Source organism: Ptychodera flava, chromosome 15 (assembly GCF_041260155.1).
Source record: "Ptychodera flava strain L36383 chromosome 15, AS_Pfla_20210202, whole genome shotgun sequence".
Taxonomy (NCBI): domain Eukaryota; kingdom Metazoa; phylum Hemichordata; class Enteropneusta; family Ptychoderidae; genus Ptychodera; species Ptychodera flava.
In genome coordinates, this window is record NC_091942.1 from 2,843,910 (window position 1) to 2,869,006 (window position 25,097).

Here is a 25,097-nt window from a genome sequence, read left to right on the forward strand (position 1 = left end):
GAATAAGTTGAATATTTGTTTGATTTAGCAGTCTGTGAACTTCCAGAAAGAGGTTTTCTTGTTACAGACACGGTTAGTACCGTTGTATTATGTGGATGTGCAAACATTAGGAACAAGACGGGCATTGAACTGACATGCATTTTACAATCACCAGTATCTGTGGCAGAGAGACCTTGCAAGTTTCTATGTTAAATCACATACTGTAGGCTTGTTATCTGCCACTGTGTACATGCTTGGCAAAATTGCTTTTTTTACATTGAATCCCCGCGAAACTGAAAACAGGGTTAATAATTCTGGTTTATTAGTGTGCTGTTTAAAGTTTGGATTCTGCCGGGCTCAAAGTGTGAACCCCTTTTATGAAACAATTGAAAGCAATGGAATGTGACTTTGGTGGGATTGGAATGAAGAAAGTGCCGACCTTTGACCTCTTTTAAGGTAGGGCTGTACCAGCTATTGTTATACTGTGAGATAGTGTAGATTGAAAATGATTGTAACTCTGGTTATTGAGATAGACGTCATACACTTTACAGGAAGATCCCATTCCCTTTGCTATAAAAGGTCACTTTCTCAGTGTTACCTGCGTGTAACCAAGTGTAGCCACTCATCACCTCAGAACCAAAATGATAGCTTTCAGACACTGGAGCATTTATTCCGGCAGAGGACTGCAATTTAGAAATTGCAAAGAAGCAAACTAGTCAATAGTGTAACAAAACAAGGTACTGTAATGGGTCTTAATTCAATCAACTTGCCGGCTTGTAAAAGCAATGGAAGCAAAAAGCCTTTCTTTATTGGTACAATTATTCACTTGTGTTGATGCAAGCAATTCAAAGGTATGTGACCAGGGAAGGATATTGTGGAAAGTTGAAAAGCATCATTTCCATCCCTTGTTCCATGTGTGTGGATCCGTTCACACCACGGTAGACAGATTGAACTAAACTTAAGAAGTTCAGAGGGTAGCCTAGGTCTGTAGGTTGGTGAATCCAATATTGATTTTGATTACTTCAGCATTCAGCAAAAGAAAATATGATAAAAGAGTTTCTCAGACCAGGACTCACACTTGTAAGAGAAAAATTGTGGAGCGATAAAAGCTTTTGAAGGAAAAAGATTTAGACAGTGCAAAGAAACTGAACTTTCGGCAATTGTTCTGAATATTTAAGTACAAGAAATGTTAGTACATGTACCAGTATCTCTTAAGACTGCTTTGTCAATTTTGGTCTTAAACATTGACAGGTGATCTGTAGTATGTGAACTCATCAGTTGTCAATGCCTTTATCACTGACATGCAATTTGTCACAATATTCTATTCATATCCCACAACAAGATGCAAATTTCTGTCCATACATTGTGCCAGCTAGTCCGGTGTTCGCTAGAATCCTACAGCCATCCAGTGCATCTGTACTGTTTACCCATGACATTGATAGCAGCTCAAGTGTTATTTGTAGCAGCCTGCCATCCATTTCATATTGTGTTTCAGATTATGCAAACATCATATCAATTTATTCAAACTCCCAAAGCATATCACTCAGAAATGAGTCCGAAGATTACCAGTGGGACAGTACTACTTGTATTCAAATGATTGTTATCATGTATTGATTGCAATGTATTTTAGTCCAAATTAGCGACAGCAGTGTATAATACATGATTAATGCTAAATGCATGGTTTTAACCCCTTTGGTACATCCTTATCATTTCCCATCACAAAGTTGCATCTCAGTACAAGGAAATTAGTTGAGAAGTTAAAAAGACAGACTTCTTTGATGTCGGATCTGTATCTTTCTTTCTACCTCCATGGTATGTGGTACAAAATCCAAGCTATAAGTATACATTGGGCCTAAAGGTCTCAACCTTGCTCACTGCACATCTAATGTGATGAAGAAATTGACTGGAAATTCTTTAGGCGTAATATAACAAGATTTCAATTTTAAAATGAGCTAAAGGCAAAGTAAAAAATATCTGGTGATAAATTTAGCATTCATTGCCCTTCATGAGCACTCATTAACCTTTTCCATACTGACATATGGCTAGTAAGCCGTGCAAGTGAAACTTAATAATGCTAGCTGAGAATCCAAATATTTCATACAATTCAGATGTGATAGGTATATGTTCTGCTGGTATCTCAAGGTCAGATTGATTGTAGAGTGCTCACATATAATGTTTTTTCTATTTTTCCTTTCAAGACTTTATGTGTTTATGGACATTCACCATTTTCTCCTAAAACTTCAAATTTGCGGAGTGCCTTTTTTCCCTGTTAGCATGACTAAATAATAATTAAATTATATAATTTTCAATGAGTCTTCCTCTCAAATTACTTGTGTATTTAGGATGGATATATCATTGTGACTTGTCAACCCAGCATGTGTCTGTACATGGTAGAAGAAAACGAAATACCGGGGTACTAGAATATGGGGAAAGTATGCAGGGTCTCGTTGGTGATAAAGATACCTTGTTCTTCATTTCTTTGCTGTGGTACTGATTGTGTACATGAATCCTTGTCTTCACCAAGCTGTGGTTGAAATGACTGCTGTATTTCAAGTGTGTTTCAAGGATCTCTGGTCAGGATAACGGGTCAAAAGGGTTGGAATTTGAAAATACCCAGGGCACTAGGTATGTAAAACACATTACCTGACCAACCATGCAATGGTGCACTGAGTGTTACATATACATGTAGTTGTGTGAATGTTAGAGTTAAATACACATGAAACTTTGTTGAAATGATCGGAAATCTGCATTTTGATATATGGGGGTAAAACCAGGAGAGCCAGGAACGAAATAGGAGATGCGGATCATTAACTTCCAAGTCGGGATGTAGATGTTGGTACAGCATGTTTTCCCACAGGTGAGAGTGGTGCAGACTGGCTGCATTATTTCATACATGTATGGGATATGAATTTGGGTGTGACTTGCAATAGCGCATTTGACATTCTCCGAAGAGTGTGGGTGGAACTACAAAAAAATCTATCAGACTGCCACTGAAAACACAAGTGTGTCCGTGGTGGAATTGGAAATGTTCATCATTCACTTGCCAGTTGTTCACCTGGGCCATTGGGTCAGTGCTAATGAATAGAGAGGGCTTGTGATTGAGAGTGTACTGGATGAGTGATTTTCAAAGTCAGTTATTTGACTTACCACAATATCAACATTTGCATATTGCTGGTGAAATCAGAGAAGCAAGAAGTGGCAAGTTCCCAGTGTAGTCTCTGTAGTTGTCCTGAAGTGAACTAGTGAAAGTACAAACACCCCCAATAACACCCCTACCCCCTGCTAATCATGGTCACCATGGCATCAATTTGGGTTGGTCACCCTAGCAACAATTCTAAACTACATGCAGTTATAAAGTTCATAATCCATGATCCATGAATAATTTCCATGGATAAACAATCATTATCATCTACATGTACTTACATGTACCAATTCAATTTTAATTGATAAACTTTGCATATTATAAATGAATTATACCATTAGGACTTTGTGCAAAGATGAAAAGTTGCAGCAAAAAGGTATTTCATCAAGTTCTGTTTCTAATATCCATTGAAAACTCAGGTTTCCCATTTTTCACATACATGTATTTGTACTTTTTATCTCAGGTGTTTTGATGACTTTTGTCACAGCTAAGAGATTTTGAAACTACAGCCATTTCAACAGTTTCTGCAAGTAGCTATCAACATATGCTGGTGAAAAGAATGTTCCCACCAATTTTACATGTTTGCAACTTTTATCAACCGACTTCTGAGTTGTCTTTGATCAGCTTGGACTTTGGGATTTTTTCTTTCAGGAAAAATAACTATGATAGAAGCTTCCAGTGTGACATGTACATGCACATATCGGAACAGCAATACTTTCACTGTACATTATATGCAAATTTCTGTAAACACATGCAATCGATCGTCACCACAACATACATGCATTTGAGTGAATCTATGGATTATAATGTCACAAACAACCTATCTGTTCTGTGGTGAATGTTATAGTTATACCAAACAATATTTTGATGATGCAATGGGTGGAGATGAATGACGTCATGCATCTACCAGTATCAATTCTCTTACCACTCAAAGCAGTTCCTGGAAATAACTTGGCAAAATAAACAAAATAAAATAAATGGAAACCCCAGATGATATTTTCACTCAAGTGGCAACATTGCAAAACACAAATCTCAGTGTTTTATTTATTTATAGGTACACCTGTGTTCAAGTATTTGGTCTCTTGTAACATTGAGTATTTACTGAAGTTGGTTTGAAAGGACAGCATTTACACATGTTGATGTGCGTTTGAAAATATTCAATTAATCAATAATGTTATCCATGTGCCAACAAATTCCAAAGTGTGCCACATGAGAAATACTTGTGTTTCTATTTGCATTGCCTTCATGCTGAACTGTCAGGTTGTGACGTACACTGTGCGAGGACAGACAAGTTTTAGCATCCGGTCTAACCCTACTTCGTACATTTGCATGTATAACTAGAAGTGACCGTGTTTTTTGCCTAATTGTACATACATATGATACACTAAGGATTGAATGTGTCATTGGAAGCATGTCATGAGTATGTAACTGTTAGTATAGCAGGATACATTGTACACACCGACAAGAAGGGCACAATTGTGTACACTTTGGAATTCAAATTTTACCAATTTGCCGTGTATTTTGAGATAAGTCCTCCACTTTGCCCTCTTGGAGATAAACATCAAAATATTTAGATTATCGGTGGTACAGAAGTGTTTAGTTACAAATGAATGTTTAGGCTCTGTTCTCCATTGTGTATTTTTTCATTTGTAAAAGAATTCCTGAAAAACTCTGTTCCAGCCTCAAGGCATACACAAAACAAAAAAACAGACCATTGAAAGTTGTGTTGTGGGCATTTGTCTGAGGTAGGCTTGGGAATTCCTGCAGTTGGCTTCTCAGTTTTGTACCAGTAGTCCATAATCATGTTGATGGCGAGCTCTTATCAGGCTGTCAAGTCATCCTGATTGGCTGAGAGTGGTTCAAAATAAATTTGATTGGCTGAGAAAAATGAACAAAAGAGAATGGAAATCTTCACCTTAGAACCTGCAGTGCAGAGGCCTGCTCTGTTACAGTAGGTACATGGTATGGTACGGTGGCCACACAGGTGTGAATAACTGACCCCAATTTTAAGAGATGGGCATGTAGTCCTTCGATGCTTGCATGCTCTCATAAACACCCCTGGAAGAACATGCAATATCAGATTACCATCAAGACAAAGGTGACAGTTCCTTGGGTCATTGGCTTTGTCTCAGATGAGGAAATCACAATCGATTTAGCCATTTGCATACTTTTGTTGGAGACTATAATTGAAGTCTTGTCTTTCAATTGTGTGTGCTCCGCCTCTTTCACATTATAGATCACAAAACCTCTGCGGACACAGTTTTGTAATCTTTTAACAAAATTACATGTATGATGGTACAAGCAGTCAATCTCCATAGCAAAGGCATTGTACTCTTATAAATAGCCCATGACTTGTTCGATTATCAATAAATCAGATAGTCCTCTAGCTTTGTGTGCAATATTGATAACATCCATTGTCGACCGTGTCATTTATTTTGACCACTGCACCTGCCAAGCTTGTTCAGATGCACTGCTGCATATCAGAGTCTGTGAATTTCAGGAGAGGGCTACCTGTTGTTTCAAATAGGCACTGCAGGATGTACATGTAGAGTTTAGGGAAAGGGAGGATTTTATTTTGGAATAATGCCCATGCTTTCACTTCAAAGCATTGAAATCACAGATACAGGTGTCAGTGTTTGCTAATGGACCTCCCTTTACCTGGCTCAAGTGTGTACATGAATATGTCACCAGCTCAGTGCGCTGTACCAGTAACATGATACATCAATCCAAAAGGTACCTATTGGTGAGATGGCATGATGGGATGGCTATAGTTTGAGCACCTACCGGTACATTACCTCTTTGTTTAAATAGCATTCATCCAAATCAGGACCCCCTCCCACTGATTACTGAATATTGTAAATCTATACTTACAAGTATATCGCAAAACACCAAGAAGTAAGTGGGCCATGTGAGGGCAGAAAAAGGAGTTTATGTAGTAAGAAGGAGACTTGATCAGACTAAAAAGACCACTGTAAATAGACAGGAAAGTTGGGATGTTACAGGAAAATACCATCACGTATTAATTTGTTATGATGAACATTGAAGAGATCGCCCTTACTGACAGGTCAGTGACAATATCATTAGTCATTTTGATGATATGGTATGCGTTGATCATGGTACAAATTTACCGACCGACAGTCATCCACTGTTTGTTTTCTACTCTGTTCACCAAATCTTGATTCTTGTAACGATGCCAGGCAAACAGAGCAATAGACAGGACACAAATAGCATCTCCAGGAATGTTTACTTCCAGTCTGTGCCTTTGCCAATGGAATGGAATAACCCAGAGGATTATGCCCTGGCCGAGGAAACCGACAAACCTAGCACAGTCAACAGACTTGTGTAAGACCAATAGGGAACCCAGAAAATAAATAGAATTTAGCTGCCAAGACAAATAGAACAGTAGTCTCCACTCAATATTTGTTGAGCTGTTTGTATCTATTTCTCCAAATCTGTGCTCAGTGCAATAACCAGGGTACCTTTATTTGAAGGAATCAGTGTATGTGATTTCAGAAGGGACATCAGAAGATGGTTACAAAATAATTAGTAATTTGACAAATTTTTCCGTAAATCATTAGAAAATAAAGGACAAACTGAAGTGTTATTGTGAATTTTGAAATAGTAAGATTTATTGTACTTGGGCCTCAGCCCAAGTACATTTGTTTTCATTCCGTGGGAAAAAACTCTGTAAGGTATAACCATTTCTGGCTGAGACCAGGGAGGGCAAAATGTCTTGGCTTCATCTTTCTTGGCATAATAAATGGCGTAATGATGTTAACTGAATGGAAGTGCTGCTCTCAGCCAGTCTTGAATAAGTGAGATGTGAATATTAATGCTTCTCTATCTGAGTTTTTGCCACAAAATCTTCTGAATATAATCAAAATGTGCATCGAAATGCAACAATTAATGCACCCTCCGTTTCCTAGGCGATGGCACGACCCTTGCTACACCCAATGGACGAGCCAAAGTGGGAGGGGTAATTTCAGTTTGGTCGAACAAGAGGGCTCGAGACCAGAATTTAACATTTAAACTTGAAACATGTTTAATCGCTGACAAGATGTGGACTAGTGTTAATCAAAGTATTAAGTGTGAAAAAGAAAGGTTTTATATCCCGGACACAATGAAAAACATTACGACTGGAAACTGTACCCCCAGTTGAGAATAGTAACGCCCACAGCGATAGAGAACACTTATCCTTGAGCTGAGAAAACCAGACCATCATTTCGAAATAGAGCTGCAGATTCGAGAAGCTCGTTCAAAATAGCTAGGTACACCCCATAAGGGGTGGTTTCGAGTTTTGAGGGCAAATTTCGCCTCCTTCATATAGAAATCGTACGTTTGTTTTTCCAGCAGAACACACCATTTGACACAAAATTTGCATGTAAAGGGGTCGCCAGTAAGCACGTGGTCAAATCTGGCATAAGAAACAATATGAAATGTTGGGTAAAGCCAGTCAATATAAACTGATTTGAATTTTTGTGTTTTGTAATTTATACCACTGCAGTAACATTACCTTTTTTTGACAACATCACACAATGTAATACGTTTTGAAACTGAATACTCCGACGTATTCTGTGTCTCCTTTGCTAAAAAATACGGTATGCCGATTACCATGTAAGGAGATGATGACGTCAAGACAGATTTGTAGTGCGTTTGGTCCTCGATGGTGCACGAAGTTTTGTCAAGGTAGCTTGTGTATTTATTTCCTGAATGGGAGAGATTAGGGTCGATCTAAACGAAGGCCGAAGAATGTTATGATACTCCAAGCGAGCTGAACTCTAACGCGAATGGTTGGATAATTTGGAGGATGTATAGAATGATCTCGTCTCATTAAGATTATTTGGCGGTCAGTATTGAATTTCAACTGCGTCACAACACAAGTTTGTGAAATGAGTATTCCGTCGAACGGTCAACGAACGATATTTTAGAAATCTGGAGACATGGCACATCGCATTTTTATTTTAGTATTTTATATTTTACAAAAGATTTAAGAAGCAATGATTTTGTCGAAAATTCTGAAAAAAATATAGGAAGATTTGATCGCGAACACATTTTCACTTGGGGTCAACTAGCCCTGCGTACGATGCTGTGTGTTCCGCTACAGCTAATCGCCCCGCTCACCACAGCCCTGCAAAGACCCGTACGTAGGTTCGGTGACTTCAAATTCATTTTGGGACTTGACGTAAAAAGCCAAATTACTGCCGAAATTCAGCGTTCTTGGGCCCAAGTCGCATCCCAGCCTACCTCAGCTACTCGATCGCTTCCAAAAATGACAGTCTTTTATTCACTTCTCGTAAATAACCGTCGATGTCGGCAACTCTCGCTACTTTTAGCCCTGCGTACGATGCTGTGTGTTAGCTGTAGCACATAGCATCGTACGCAGGGCTAGGGGTCAACATGGGGTCGCAGCCATGTTGCCTCAAAACTTATTTCTGTCTGCACTCAAAACTCAAAAATATCGGATATGAACCTGAAAAAATCGATGCAATTTTGTCAAACTTCGGCGAAATTTCAGCCTATAGACAAAATTTCATCTAGGTAAGGTTTTCAAGCGACGGCGGCAGACCGTACGGGGCTCTGGATATGAACCTACCGCCGGTGTAGCTGTAATAACTGTTGCGTTGTTTTTAGTGCCCACGGACGAAGTCCTGGGGGAGTTATAGGTTTGGTCATGTCAGTCCGTCCGTCCGTCCGTTCACGCAGATATCTCAGACATGCCCTGGTCAATTTCTTTCAAACTTTGCACAAGAATGGTACCCAACCCCATACAGATGCACGTCGATTTGTTTCACAATGCGATCGAATTTGGCCGTGTTAGAGGACTTTTTAGTTTACACCTCCATAGACTCCCATGTATAAGGCAGTTCTCCATAGACTCCCATGTATAAGGCCAAGAAAAATAAAAATTTAGTTTCTCATCGTATTCATATTGCCTAAAGGATGCATTGACACAGTTTTTTGTCCCCAAGGATAAAGTCCAGGGGGCTTATAGATTGGGTCATATCCGTCCGTGAGTCCATCAGTGAGTCCATCGGTTCACGCAGATATCTCAGACATTTTGACAAAATATCATGTGACCTTGGTGACCTTTGACCTCAAATATACATTATTGTCCATAACTCTGTAACCACAAGTGCTAAACCTTTCATATTTGGTATGATGGGACACCTTATGACGCCACATATTGTACCTCATTAATTATGCGCATATCTAATTTTGAGCGAGCCAATAGAGCTAGAGGTCTGATTTTTGGTATATAGGAATAACTTAGCAATACAATTATTTTGACAAAATGTCACATGACCTCAATGATCTTTGACCTCAAATATATATATTTGTCCACAACTCAGTAACTACAAGTGCTACACCCTTCATATTTGGTATGATGGGACACCTTATGACACCACATATTGTACCTCATTAATTATGCGCATATCTCATTCTGAGCAAGCCAATAGAGCTGGATGTCCGATTTTTGGTGTATAGGGATAACTATAGGGTAGAAATCTAAATATGCCCATCTAAATATTAGACATCTACCATCGAGAACAAAAGAAATTTGCTGTAATTTGAATATTTAAGGAGTTTAAGCAATTTCCACTATAAATAAAGAACCCCTGCCTCAAACTCCACAAAAGTTGCTAGACATATTTTGCCGTTGTCATGCCATTGCTTCGTTTAATAACCAGTCAATCAAATGCCTAATTGACAGGAGGAAATTCAAGACCATATTTGAATAGTAGTATATATTGTCCTCAAAATTACTCTATCACGGCCCAAGTACTCATTGCCTTCAGCAATACTGCCTTGTTAGGTATATAATTATATCTAGAGTTTGGGTGACAATAGTATATTTTCCTTAATGTACACTTACAATTTCCCTCAACTTTGAACAGTTAACCCAAAACTTGATCACTCAGCCCCTTCTAAGGTTCTTAATCACTGTATGTCAACAAACTTTGCAATAAACAACAAATTCTCAGATGAGGAGGAAGTTGTCGTGCCTACAGTGAGTAATTCTTTCAAAACATTGTGTGTCCCATGATACTGTACACAAGGAGCCATTCATGGCAGATGTGTGTGCGTGTATTTTCCAAATTTCCAGTTTAATAATAATAATAATAAAACAATTTCTTATCAGCGCATTTCACTAAAAACTCTGTGTACTTTAAACACAAACAAGCAAATAAATCCATAAAAAGAAAAGTTTAAAGGTTTCTTTGAGTTCTATTATTTTGGATCTGTGATGTAGAAAACTCTATCACCATAAAGTGGACATTGCTACACATTGGACAGTCAGCATAGTGGAATGATGGGACACAAATTGTGCGTTGATTTTTCCAAAGACAAGTTCAGCTATGTCAGATGGACAGTGACTAATCAAAGTTTTGTAAATAACAACAGAATTTTGTAGATTTCTCGTAAGACTGGGGAAACAATATTATATTTCAAGGTCTAATGACGAGTCTAGTCGCTGTGTTCTATCTTCTTTTTTAATTTAAGGATTTCATTCTTAGGTATTACCCATACAAAACTGAATTTACAGTAGTCCGGCGTTGACGTGATGAATGTGTGGACAAGTTTGTCTGTACTTATCAATATGTAAGTACATGTACTTACGGGTCCATCTAATTGTACGGATCATGAAAGATACAAGTCTTCAAATGTAATTTGCATGTTTTGTCATTCTGATTTGCATGTTACCCATGATGGACCAATGTATGTGGCCGTGGACAATTAAAATATATGCCTGACAAACATAAGTCATTGTATTGAGGGAGACAGATGGGGGTTAAGGTCCATTTTGTTTAGCATGCGCAAATCCTGACAAGTTGTATGCCACTTTTGCGCATAGGAAACCATTCACATGTATGATACTCATGTATGGATTACACCTTGTCAGATTTGTTAACTCTATGTCTGTACTACCAGTATTATCTGTATGCCCATGCACCAGTCATGTCTCCTTCAGTGGTTCAAAAAAGAATATGTTTGTAGTTGTCTATTGAAATTTTAGTTTATTTAAGCAATAATGTACCGGTACCCCCTCCTTGCCAATAATGTACTGGTACCCCCTCCTGGCCAATAATGTACCGGTACCCCCTCCTTGCCAATAATGTACCGGTACCCCCCTCTCCTGGCCGATAATGTACCGGAACTCTACTGGCCAATAATGTACTGGTACCCCCCTCCTTGCCATTAATGTACCGGGGTCCCCCTCCTTGCCAATAATGTACCGGTACCCCCTCCTGGCCAATAATGTACCGGTACCCCCTCCTGGCCAATAATGTACCGGTACCCCCTCCTTGCCAATAATGTACTGGTACCCCCTCCTGGCCAATAATGTACTGGTACCCCCTCCTTGCCGATAATGTACTTGTACCCCTCCTTGCCAATAATGTACGGTACCCCCCTCCTTGCCAATAATGTACCGGTACCCCCTCCTTGCCAATAATGTACCGGTACCCCCTCCTGGCCAATAATGTACCGGTACCCCCTCCTTGCCAATAATGTACCGGTACCCCCTCCTTGCCAATAATGTACCGGTACCCTTCCAATAATGTACTTGTACCCCCTCCTTGCCAATAATGTACTGGAACCCCCTCCTTGCCGATAATGTACCGGTACCCCCCTCCTTGCCAATAATGTACCGGTACCCCCCTCCTTGCCAATAATGTACTGGAACCCCTTCCTTGCCAATAAGTACCGGTACCCGCTCCTTGCCAATAATGTCCAGCTACCCCCCCCCCCCCCCCCCCCCCCCCCCCCCCCCCCCCCCCCCCCCCCCCCCCCCCCCCCCCCTCCTGGCGATAATGTACCGGAACTCTACTGGCCAATAATGTACTGGTACCCCCCTCCTTGCCAATAATGTACCGGGTCCCCCTCCTTGCCAATAATGTACCGGTACCCCCTCCTAGCCAATAATGTACCGGTACCCCTCCTGGCCAATAATGTACCGGTACCCCTCCTTGCCAATAATGTACCGGTACCCCCTCCTTGCCAATAATGTACTGGTACCCCCTCCTTGCCAATAATGTACCGGTACCCCCTCCTTGCCAATAATGTACCGGTACCCCCTCCTGGCCAATAATGTACTGGAACCCCCTCCTTGCCAATAATGTACCGGTACCCCCTCCTGGCCAATAATGTACCGGTACCCCTCCTGGCCAATAATGTACCGGTACCCCCTCCTTGCAATAATGTACCGGTACCTCCCAATAATGTACTTGTACCCCCTCCTTGCCAATAATGTACTGGAACCCCCTCCTTGCCAATAATGCACTGGAACCCCCTCCTTGCAAATAATGTACCGGTGCCCCCTCCTGGCCAATAATGTACTGGAACCCCCTCCTTACCAATAATGTACTGGTACCCCCCTTGCCAATAATGTACCGGTACCCCCTCCTGGCCAATAATGGACAAAAGCAAACTTTGGACGACATAATGTGCTATTGTTATAAAGCAGAGTACATTATGGTGTGCAAGGTGTTCTTATGGTACATTATTGCTATTATTTTATAATTTTGGCAACGCTAGAGAATTTGTAAATATAGAAAACATCTTTGGCCACAATGCTTGATAATCAGATGCATTATCAGTAATTATCAGGGGGAATGACTCACAGAATTCACTGGTATTGACAAGGCTATAACGTACATGTACTACAAGACTTTGTAAGCCAAGATGGTCGCTAACATACATGTTGTATCTCTAACCACAACCACACATAGCTTGACCCATTGTCAATATGGCAAGTAGTGTCTCCATTATCTACACAGACAACCAGTGAGTGTTCCTGTGCTTTCCCAGTCATTTTACCAAAGTTTTCTTTGCTAGGAGCTAGTGGATATAAACACTATTTTCACATAGTCTGTCCAGTAAAGATAGGTATTTACAGTTCCATATTGCCCACTTCTGCCGTACCAAATATTACTGCACTGACATATCACGAGGAATCCCCGCTAAAATGACAGGGAAATTCCACTGACAAAACTAACTTACTGCCTTCAATAAAAATGGCTTTTAAATTCACCATAGTTCCCCATCCTGTCACTCATATCTCCATTCATAGGAAAAACACTGGCAGTTCTGTACATATTGTCACTGTGCACATCAGTTATTCTGTGGTTTCAGAGTCAAGTGACTACAAGTTTTCATGTCAGTTTGTACACATTCAGATCAATTTTGGGCATCCGTGTACTTGTATGATCTGAATATCAGCACAGCTTGCCTCTCCTGTTTCTACAACTGTGTGTGATGCAATTCCCGTACACTGATCAGTGTGTTCAAGGACGGTGTCACCCAGCTTTATGGAAATTATATGATCACATCAACAACACAGCACGGTGATCATCATGGTAACTTTGTGTTCTATACAAACTATTAATCTCTGTTTACTACCTAGCAGTCTGGAATTTTGTTTGAAAGTATTTAAAAACGATGGAGTGTCATCCTTCATGTATGTAAGCAGTGAACGACGACATCAGCTGTTGACACACGTACACACATCCTCAGCAGTGTGTTGTAATGTCAAGGCAATCCAGGGTTTTGTTGTTCTTTATTCCATATGCTGTCAGTGAAATGACAGATTGGATAGCTTTAAACATACTTCACCAGTTGAATCAGGGACATTGAATAAATGGCTCTTGATGCATTCCTTGTGAAGGGAAGTCACAACCAAGGACAACGACACAGTGGGCTGTGTCAGGGTCGACAAAATGAACAGCTGTCTTTGAATTACATCAGCTTTGGCCTTGATCACCTATACTCTGTTCATTCAAATCATATACATACAGCAGCGTTGGTTGACAGTGCAGTTTGTCACGCCAACACAGAGAGCTGTCATTATTATGCAAATTTGATTTTTTTTTGTATAATTATGCAAATCAAAATCATCCCGTAAAATTTCAGTTTTGCATAATTACAAGTCCAGCATGTCATTTGGTCATGCATGTAATCTATTTACCAGAACAGTGTGAATTGTGATTCACATCTCTGAAGTGTTGACAAACAACTTGTTACACAAAAGTAGAAACTGGCTGTTGAAGAAAAAAGATTCAAATGCATTATCCTGGTACACTAAATTAAAAAGCATTTTCTCTTGTTTTGTTTCAGAAAATGTCCGAATGTGTTTCTGGTGAGCACAAGACAGAAAGCCCACCGAAGAAAAGACCCAAGCTATCATTGAAATCTCGGAGAAAAGACACAAAGTCAAACATGCCTTCACAACAGAAGATCACGCCGATGTTCAAAAAATCTGCATCCAAAGAAAATCTTGAGTAAGTCACCTACAAATTATACTGTCTAAATTTTATCATGCACCAAATTTGTACGATGTAGAAAGAAATCTTATAATTTCAGCAAATTACCGACTCAGCAATACCAATGTTTAACACCGATACTTTAAACAAAAAGAATATGGAAAACAATCAGTTCAATCAATAGATACTCATGAAGTGCATGTGCAAATATATAAATTTTGTATTCAATGAAAATTATTAGTACAGCTGTAATATTACAGCATATTTCTAGGATTTCAGTTAATGACTATGAATGGTAATGACTGATAATTGGTGATCTACACACCGGTACTCAAACAATCCTCATTATTACACTTTAGATAGTATGCACCTTGAAAGTGAAAGACTACAACTTTTGCTCAAACTTCCGTAGAGGAATCTTTCAACCATTTTCTTTCAAAATCAGGAATAAAATATGGGGGTATCGTGCAAATTTTGGTACTAGAGAAACAAATAAAGATTTACCAACATTTGAAATTCAAAATGGCTGTCATCCCTGTGTTAACTCTATGGAGAAAAATAAAATTTTCCATTTTTGAAAAACTAGGACAGTGAAAGTTTTTCTTTCTCCAAGAGCTTTAAAATGAACTCCCACAAGTGGTATATCAGAAAAGAATTGTAGAAATTTGAGAGTCACAATATCTGATACCCAGGTGCTTTCTACCCTAATAAGATAAAGGAATACCTTGCATAATTGAAAAATTTAGCTTCTAATCATTTCATGACATGGACTTGGACTAGGCTTTTCAGGTCAGTGACCCATATAAATATTTGCTATTCTGAATGTTTATCAATGTTGAACTTTTGAAATATTATCATCTAAATTTTGTAGATTATCATATTGACCAGTAACTATCATTATTATCTTCATGAAGTGTCTTCTGTGAATCCTGGCTAGGTAAATTGTATCACAACCTGTTACCTGTTATCTCTATCTGAGTCCCACAATATATCATGCTGTGGTCTGTTTACCAGGAATTGATAGCACAGACCCTGTTCACCATATGCTCCAACATCTGTCACAGTCCCTGACAGGAAAATGAAATTATCCAGTCTGCTCAGAATGTAAGCAGACAAAATAGTGGTGATCTGTGTAATTCTGAATATAAGACATACATTGTATGAGTTGAATTTTTAAAGAAGTTTTCTGCCCATGACCTCTGTGTAAATATGACATAGTCAATATTTGAATACAACATTGAATTTCCAGAGAAAATTTCAAAAATTTCAAAATTTCAAAAATTTCAAAGCAAACAGAAGAACTTACATGTATTAGTTTGACATCTAGTTCTCATTTTGAAATAAAACTACATCAGTTTTGGAGACAAAAAGAAGAGCCAAGATACTAGACTAGAAATCAATGGAAGGTAGCGGTAGTTTGAACTGCAACCTCATCAAGAGGGACCACTTTTCAACGAAATATGGCCCATCAAGTGTACACTTTTACCCTTTGAGTAAACAAAGAACTCTATATTTACTTATCATTGATATATGGATCTCATTCTGTTTAAAACTGGCAAGATTTATGACATAATGGCCACTGGTCCTTACTCTTTTAGCAGCAGATACTTTTAGTGACACTTTGACACTGTTACCCACTAGAGTGTATCTGACCGGATACTGTGGTCACTTTGGAACTCTAATCTGGCTGGAGAGGTCACATGGGTGACCTCAATCCAGGCTGGTTTGACACAGTGTCTTTTCCAGGTCAGCTGAAGTTTGGAAAAGTTTACAGGTCAGCTGAAATGTTAAACAACTGGTGTAAAGATTATTATCATTCCGGTGTTAGCATTCCTCTGTTTCTACCTCTGATCCATTCAAGTGGATTTAAACTGTCTGGATAGATTTTTGAGAAAAGTTGGCATTACGGTGCGAATTGTCTAAGACATTGATCTCACACTAATATCACACTGCTACCTGGTGTGTCTGACCTGCTTCTTCTTCACCTGTAACTTTGAAATGAAATCGGAAATAACTCTGGATAGAAATATCAAAGTGAAATTGCAAATGTGTGAACATCGAGTTTGATAGGCACAGGGTGTTTCTTAGCTCTGAAAACAGTGATGTTGATGAAAATTTCAAAAGGTGTACAGTACAACAGTCTGTAAATAGACAATGTCAATAGAACAAATATCAAAACCAGAAATTTAGAGAAGTCAATTTTGCAAAGAGTAGGATGATAGCTTTCATTAAAAAAATACAATTGGCAGGTAGGTCAACATTATGTAAAATTTACAATAAACCTCTCGTCCAAACTCTCAACAAGTTACATTTGATTGGAGAATTGATCTATTCACTGCCTGTCCTTAAAATAGCCTAATCATGAACATGTATTTTTACAAAAATCAAAAATATACCAAACTAACCACTAGTTTAGGGAAAGACACTTATTTTTTTATCCACTTGCCCTTCGGGCAAGTGGGGGGTTCAGTTCACTTGCCCGAATTGGAAAACCACTTGCCCAGTATAATTTACGTGTTTGAAAAAAGCTAAAACATTGGTTTTTTATTTCACTCACTTTATTTTGAAAATTATGTTATCATGAGAAAATGTCAGACATTCTCATAGGGTTCTCTTCACACTTCTAAGCGTGCTGGATGGCTCATTTATATTCAATTAATTACTAAAGCCCCATTACCTGTATCTTTTAGCATTCTTTATGTGATTTTACTTCTGAACTGAAACAAGTTTTTTGGAATTTGCTCTTTCAGGGGTTGGAATACAAGTATTGTTAACTGCCCAGTGAGACTGCATGTGCAATTTTGAACAAGAAAAATAATAAATATGTGCCCAAATGTAAAATGGCACCCCATGCAAATATAGCAAAACCAGTGTACACCGTGAATATATGCATTTGAATATTCACAGAAACAACAGAGTAGTCCAATGTAATGCATAGTGTTGAATGTTTTCAACTGGGACATGCTTTGTTTTCTTTTTAGTGTGGTGGGAAATCATAATAACGGTTAAAATGTAAATTTACTTGTCCAATTTTTCACTAAAGAATGTTTTGTAAAGCAGTAAAAGACTATATCCTGTAAATGGGTAGAATTTAAAGAAAACCAGAGAAAATAGGAAGCCTTTTTAGGTCAACAAATTTCTAAATTTACAGCTAGTGGGGCTTTCATATTCATAGAAAAAATTCTAACAGTTCATATGTTTGTATGTTTACTTTCTTGGGGCTTAATGTACAAATAATAACAGCCATTTCAATTGTACCTTCAAGGTCTTTTTGCTTTTAAAAGTTTTAACTTATCTATACAGAAAGAAAAAATCTGTAGCTATAAAGGAATGTTTTGAAGCTTCTGAAAAATAATGTACTTCTTTGTCATGTTTTTACTGCGCTTATATCATACACCAGCCCTATTAAGTTTGAATTGCCATTGCACTATACCAGTATCCTATGTTTTTCTAATAACCTAGGTGGTCTTATTATTGCTCATGCGCAGACTAAATAGAATTAAAACCAACAACCTAAGGCGTCGGTGTTTTTCAATGTGTGTAAAAGCTGAATTTCTCGATGTCAAACTCGCTCCAATTGCTTCTTGACAGTCATTTTAGAATGGGAAAATTCACAAACAGAGAGGTTGGTCACCACGGACAAGTAACTTTTGGCTTATTGACCTGAAAATTAAGTCAGTGTTTGTTGAAAATTCAAAGACTTGACCCGTTGACACCAAATATTGCTCATGACTTCATTGCATGCGGTCTTGCCACTCACTGTCCCTCAACAAGTTAACATTGAAGAGTACGTTTTAGTAAAAGTCCAATTTTATGTGGTGATTTTTAACCACAGGACTTTATTTTTACATTATTATAAAAGTTCATACAAAGCACAAAAACCGCTGTGTGTTTCTTTTTTTACCGTATCGACATATTGTGAGACACCGTAACTTCACAGTCAATGCAATGAACTTCGGTGAACGTACGTCCCACCAGCTGAACAGCTTTTTCATATGCAAAATCAGCATACGGTAATTTACGGGTACCGGTGTATTGTTTGAACTGGATTTTATTGACAGCGATTATTATATATATGATTCTTTTCGTCAACTCTTCATGCAATTTTATGAAAAATCTTATGGAAATGTTCACAATGACATAATATGATTATTTTTGTTGTTTAAGTCCGTGTTCCCTCACCAGAAAATCGCTCTCGTGAATTAGATTTCTAGGTAATTATTTTTTTCACTTGTCCCGTCGGGCAAGTGGCATCGGAGGCTCACTTGCCCGAACGCGACTTTCACTTGCCCCGGGCAATCGGACAACCCTTAGTGTCTTTCCCTCTAGTTGTTGGTTTTGAACTTAACTGAGTAATGTTTAAGGAGACATCAGTGACAGAAAAGAGAAATGTGCGAAGTTCAAATTGGAAATGAAATGTGAAGTTAAGTCAAGGTCAGATAAGACAATGATGAGTAACAGCAGTGAAGCCAGCTGTCAGGATGTGTGTGAAAAGTGAAGAAAAGGGAAAACAACACATATATTGATTTGCGTCAGTTGCACGTACATCTTTGTATGAACCCTGGAACATGATATGAAGAATAATAAATTTTAATGGCTGACCATGGAGAGACTCTGCTATCATGTTGATCATGAAATTTATTATTTTATGTTAGCAGCAGGTTATCTTGGTTTTGACCTGATCACATGAGCAGAAGGGACCTTTATTCACCTGCAGTATTAATTTTATTCTGGTGGACAATGTACATAAATTATTAATCTTACATTTAGTTTGTTGTAACATATGTTCCAATAATGGTATGGTAAATGGTTTATCCAGGTTGATTCTCTTCACAACTTTTGTTAATCTGTTCGATGAAAAAAAAGTAAGAAAAACAATTAAGAAAGAACTTAAAAAAACCCAGTATACATGTACAGGTACTGGTAGCAAATTTGTTGAGGGAATTTTAAATAGAGTGTAGAGGTCAACTTTTGCATCTAATGTGTCAGTTGTCAGTCTCTGTCACTGATCTTAAGTCTTGTCTTAGGATGATAATGTCCTCAGCATACCAAAAATGTTTCAACAAATTCTGTTTGATTTCAAGGATGACAGGCTGGGAAAATTGTGCTTTTCAACTTCCAGATTTTCTTTGGCGAATTGCCCTTTTTATTTAGAATTAATGTTAACAGGTGAAATCACTCATGGCCAGCACAATTCTATATACACCACATCCCGCATATAAATCTTCATACAAAGTACAGAATGCAGAGTTCATTAAGATATAAAAAAAAAAAAGAATGTTGGGAATACCCAACCCTTCTTCCTTTCAATTGTGTGGATGGAACCATTGTCAATAAACAAAACAAGAGGAATTTGAGCAACCATCTGGGAATAAGTGGGAAGTTATATCTCAATAGACAGTATCATCTGGGAATATTTGGGAAGTTGCATCTGAATAGACCACAGGGATACATTGACACTACTTTTAGTAAAAAGCAGATCTATTTAAGATCTCTCAGTTGTTCCCTGTTCAGATATTGACTCAGACAGTCGTGTAATTGTCGGAGAGGCTTTGATTCTTTGTTGTTGTATTGGCGTTTGCTGTATTTTTGTTTTGTTCAAATAATGTTATTTTGTGTTCAAAGGATTAGAGGAAAAAAAGGACAAGTCTGATCCAAAAAACCAACACAAGAGTTTATTGATCAGTTTTCTGTACAACTTTTAATAACATATCCAACAATCTATACATAAATGGGTGAAATGAAAGGCCCGTTTCTAAAACATGTTTTCTAATTACCTTGTGTGTCCTAAAATGATACTAAATTCTTTCTGTATATTGTATACAGACTTCCAACAGCATTCATCAGATCCCTCGCATAGAAAGTGAAATTTTCAACAGCATATTTTTCTCAGAATTCATAATAGGATCACTAACTCTTTTCCAAACAGCTGAGTGTGGTCAAAAAACTTTCAGTGCTATTGTTCAGATGTAGCAATATAAATTACGTTGGTGTGAGCCACATTCCCACGTACAGTACCCATCCATGCATGGAGACTGGCCGTCTTTGTGGGGCAGAGGCTCTGCGGACAGTCCAAGCAAAATGAACAACAAGGCATTCCAGCTAGCAAGGGATGAAATAATGTTAGTTCTTTTGTCAAAATGTACAAAAGCCCTGAACGCATTCCTAAGTCATACACAATACTCATTGCTGTCAATGGTCTGCGTCCCACACAAGGTGTGGGTGCGGAAATGTAGAACACACCCACACAGCTCACCTGACACTGTACAACATGCATTGATGGAACAACCTCATGAATACCTTGATCATGCATAAAAATAGACTCTCAATTGTAATAGTGTGTGAAGATTTTCTAGAGCAGCAGTGTGTACCTGAGTTGCATCATAATCATGCATGATTGTCCTCACTTTAAAGCTGCCGCCACTTCCCTTCCTAAAAATAAAATTACATGCTAGACTTGTAAACTCACAAGTATAAAATGCCCACAGATCTGTCAAGGGCATTTGAAGTCTTCTGTTAATTTCTATCAAAAGTGAGTTCCTTCAACACACATACCAGGCTTTGACAGATTCATTACCATGGCAACATGGTTGATCTAGTGCTGTCTCACAAATCAACACTGACAACTTCCTGGATAGTTGCACTAAACTTTTGCTTTCTGGCTTGGATTGTAGAATCAAACACATTCAAATACAAATAGTGTAATTGAAACCTTTCAGCTCCATCTTTTGTTTTAGCTCTTTTGTTTTCAATGGTGCAGTGAGAGCTATGCACTTACAATTAAGGATGAGAAAGGTCAAAGTTGAACTAAGACAAAACAGTCATGTCGATTCTACTGTGCACTAGCAAGTCTATATTTAGCAGTTTTCATCAACTTGAAAAAAAACAAAACACAGTCAGTGTCCCTTGAAAGGTGCTATTAAACCAGCCAAGTTCCAGTCTACAGTCCTGTTATATCTGACCAGCATTATTATACGGATATAATTAAATTTCCTTGCTTATTTTGAGCTCAGTGTTCACAATCACCAGGAGATGCAGATAATATCAAGCCATGTACATAACATATATGTAATATACATGTATCAAAAATCATCAAGGAGTCAAGTTACACATTTTCAAATCATGTTTGCCATGGAGGCATCCTTGAAATACCAGCCTAGACTGATAAGATATCACGATAATCTTCAGACTTGTGATTGCCTACCATCTCAAAAATATCTCTGTGAAGTATCAATTCAAAAAAAAATATCTCTGTTAATATTTTAATGATCACTGCTTTCATGTTTATTTTCTTGACATTTGGCAACATGATATGGGAAATGAGTTCAGAAGGAAGTATGTTTTCAGCAATATTTCAGCTAGTCAATTATGAAACACATAGTTGTTTATCGGTAAGGATGCTATGGATCATGTTTTGGCTTTGCAATAGTCTGAAACTGACACTCAGAAATTTCAACTGCTAAGGGAGCATGCTGGTTTTAAAATTACCAGTACAACAAACTTTCAAGGAAAAATTAGAGTTATCACATAAGGAAGTATGTACAATTGATAGAGTGCAGTGTGTGATGTTATGCAGCGATTTTTCAATATTATCCAAATGTCAATTTGCATTCTCTATTATCAATGTCAAATACAAGAGAGAAGCCAGGAAATTAGATCTCTGAAAATATTACAAAACATTTTTATTCTTCATGTTGTACAGTTCATAGCATATTTAACCCTTTTAGTGCTGTATTTTTTCCCACCAAAATTTCAGTGCAACATTTTACCAATTTTTATGAACTTTTCGGTAATTTTTCTGATAATTTTTGACCAAATGAACACAATATTTCATTGGCCACAGTTTTTTATCAAAATTTTGGCAAAAATCTGACAAAAATTGACATAGGTATATTTTATAAGGGTGACAAAAATTGACTTTGGCGCTCAAAGGGTTAAGTAATGAATGCTTTCTGACAAGCAACTTTGTTGACGTGAATTTCACAAATGACTTTAAAACATAATACATTAGTCTGTTATGACACCCACGTATGTAGTACTTATATAAATTAATAGAATACCTAAAATGACCTTGGCAACTACAGGTCAATAGCCGAAAGAGACAAGCTATAGAGAATCATTGGACGGCAGTACCAGTACTTGTACATCATGTGTTTTTTTATAAAGCAAGGATATTTGACATCTTTTGTGCCAATTTTAAGTTTGTTTATATGCGTAAATGTGCAACTTTTCTGCAAACTTACTTTCAAAGGACTATAAGGAAGAAACTACCATAGAACAGGTCTTTTAGCAAATTAGCTAAGTATGTCAATTTGCTAATTAGACATACCCCTAATTTAAATTTTTCCTGTATTTACTATGGTTAGGATGTCTGTTTTAGCTAAATTAAAAACCTGCTGATTGCAATGAAATCGGAATACACTTAAAAAGCATGCAGCTAATTCAAAGCATTTTACAGTGTTTAAAATTCATATTTGAAAATAAAGTTTTAAATAAATTGGAGTTAATGTGAAGCATAGACTTTTCATGGTCAGATTCAGTCAGTTTTGTCCAACTATTTGATGAAGGAAGTGAACAATTTACAAGTCACATTTGAATATATACATGTAGTTTTAAATAACTTGGAGATAATTATTTTCAGTCAGTTATGTCAAGTTCCTGATTTTAGATCTAAAAATATGAACATTAATAAACTGTATATTTGTGGATTTTGCTTGGACAATCCACTGTGACTTACGTGTACATGCCTGAAAATAGATATTTATGGGTCTTTGAAATCATTGAATAGCTGTTTTGAGTTGCTTGTCACAAATGTGTCAATCCAAGGCCATATTGTCGCTATTATTGGATAGAAATAATTGAATTGGCCAATCCCTGACCACTCTTTCAATGCCGTTCGATTTTGGTTTCTCTGTTTGTCAACATTTGTAATGTTGTAGCTTTACCGTATAGAATTATAATAGAATATTTAGTGGTGGTTTTGAGTGAACTAAATGATAAAAGATACCTGCAACATTAATAGCTTGCCACACTGAATCTTTTCAGTGCAGTAATGGGTTTAATATCACAGTAACCAGACTTAGATAATGAACCGCTGTCATGCATATATCACAACTCCAATTACAGTGGGAAAAATGAAAATAGGTCAAACTTGATAAAATGGAACTCTGCATTCTTGTACCACAAGACAATAAAGTGCTCTTAAAAATACAGACACATTTGAATTCTGCTTATCATGGAGATAACACTACCGTACCATATATGAAATGTTTACCCTATTCTGAAAGACAAAAGTAATTTAGATACGCAGTAGATGGCTTGAATTGATACAGAGTGACCTGTCTGGTTCTAAAATATGTCCTCCGGCTGGCAATAAAAACAAGTTGGTATTGACTGTGTGGACTTTGGTAGTTTTTATCACAGTTTAGGTATATCATCTTGTTATAAGGTGCAGATAAGTAGAGCTCTCAGGTTAACCTTTGTATTACTGTATAATATGGGATCAAAACTAGTCACTGTGTAAGTGTTATGTACTACCGTATGTAGTTCAGTATATCTGTTAGTACATTCTCTGCCGGCCATGTTTGATCTCGCTTAACATGTTTCTATACCCAGGGTACTCATTACCGGTTTAGTTGAGTTTAAAAATACCTTTATGATATCAAGTGTGATGATGAAGTTTCAAATTTAGACAAAAATATTGAGACTACTGATGAACTTAGAGGGGAGACAAGTATCATATCAAATTGATTAACTGTATTTATAACCACCTTGAATATAAGGCTTATATTCAATTAAATTCAACTTGAAAATATTTGAACTTTAACCTTCTGGGACAAAGTTGAAAGGTCATGAAAAATTAGCTAAAACTTGTCTGTCTCTATTGTTTAGTGATTGCTGCCAGATCATGTTTGAAGTCAAGATGTTTTCGTGGGAGAGAGTTGATTTCTTCAAGAGCAGGATAACTGTTGCAGCACGTGTACAATTCTAGGTGGTCCTGGAATTGTATACAGTACTGTCCCAGCTTATGTAGGAAAAAATATCATGATGTGAAATTGATCTGTGTTGATAAAGTGTCTGATTGTGTGAGAACCGATAGCTTTGCAAAATATTCCATCACCATTTTGTGACACAGAGGTCAGGCTATTGGAGTTCATCTTACTGTCATAGTAGATAGTGTTCTGTGCAGGAAACTGGGGTGGGTTTTGATCAGCCCCTTGTTGTGCACTGGTAATACGTGCTGTGATCATTGTAGATTGTTGTCATGACAACCTGTACATATGTTTGTGACTAAAATAGACAGAAATATATTTCTAAAATAAGGTAATGATGCAGTATTATGTGAAATAATGTCCCCAAAGTGTTACACAGACCACAGCAGTGCTCAGTGCTAGGCTATGTGCATACATGCATGCTTCAATCAACATCATCTCCAACTGTGGTATGGCACTCTGTTGCTGACCTAAATTTGAACCTAATCTGTCCGCCAAATATCCCTAGAAACTTTAAACCTGACAAGTTTATGAGTGTGCAGACTGCAATCTTTCACACTGCTTCCACGTTTCAAGGATGTTGTTTTCACTCATGATGAGGTGACTTCAAGAAAGGTCAACTCAAGATGAATGACTTATTCCAGCATTGGTCTCCCAGGGATGACATGCTATATAGGCATTACCATCACACCTCATATATAACATATTTTGTAGGCTCGGCTA

At 37.8% G+C, this 25,097-nt stretch overlaps 2 protein-coding genes across 6 annotated transcripts in view; one reads left to right on the forward strand and one right to left on the reverse strand.

Moving 5' to 3' along the window:
• LOC139150901 (alpha-N-acetylgalactosaminide alpha-2,6-sialyltransferase 5-like) overlaps positions 1 to 25,097 on the reverse strand; it is a 417,953-nt gene that overhangs the window by 122,330 nt on the left and 270,526 nt on the right. The gene's annotated exons all lie outside the window — the stretch shown is intronic.
• LOC139150869 (ubiquitin carboxyl-terminal hydrolase 1-like) overlaps positions 1 to 25,097 on the forward strand; it is a 41,710-nt gene that overhangs the window by 7,912 nt on the left and 8,701 nt on the right. For all 3 annotated transcript variants that reach the window (XM_070723297.1, XM_070723299.1, XM_070723298.1), the window contains exon 2: positions 14,237 to 14,400. In XM_070723297.1, the coding sequence (XP_070579398.1) occupies positions 14,240 to 14,400 (161 nt within the window). In that variant the 5' untranslated portion in view covers positions 14,237 to 14,239. The remainder of the gene's footprint in view (positions 1 to 14,236; positions 14,401 to 25,097) is intronic.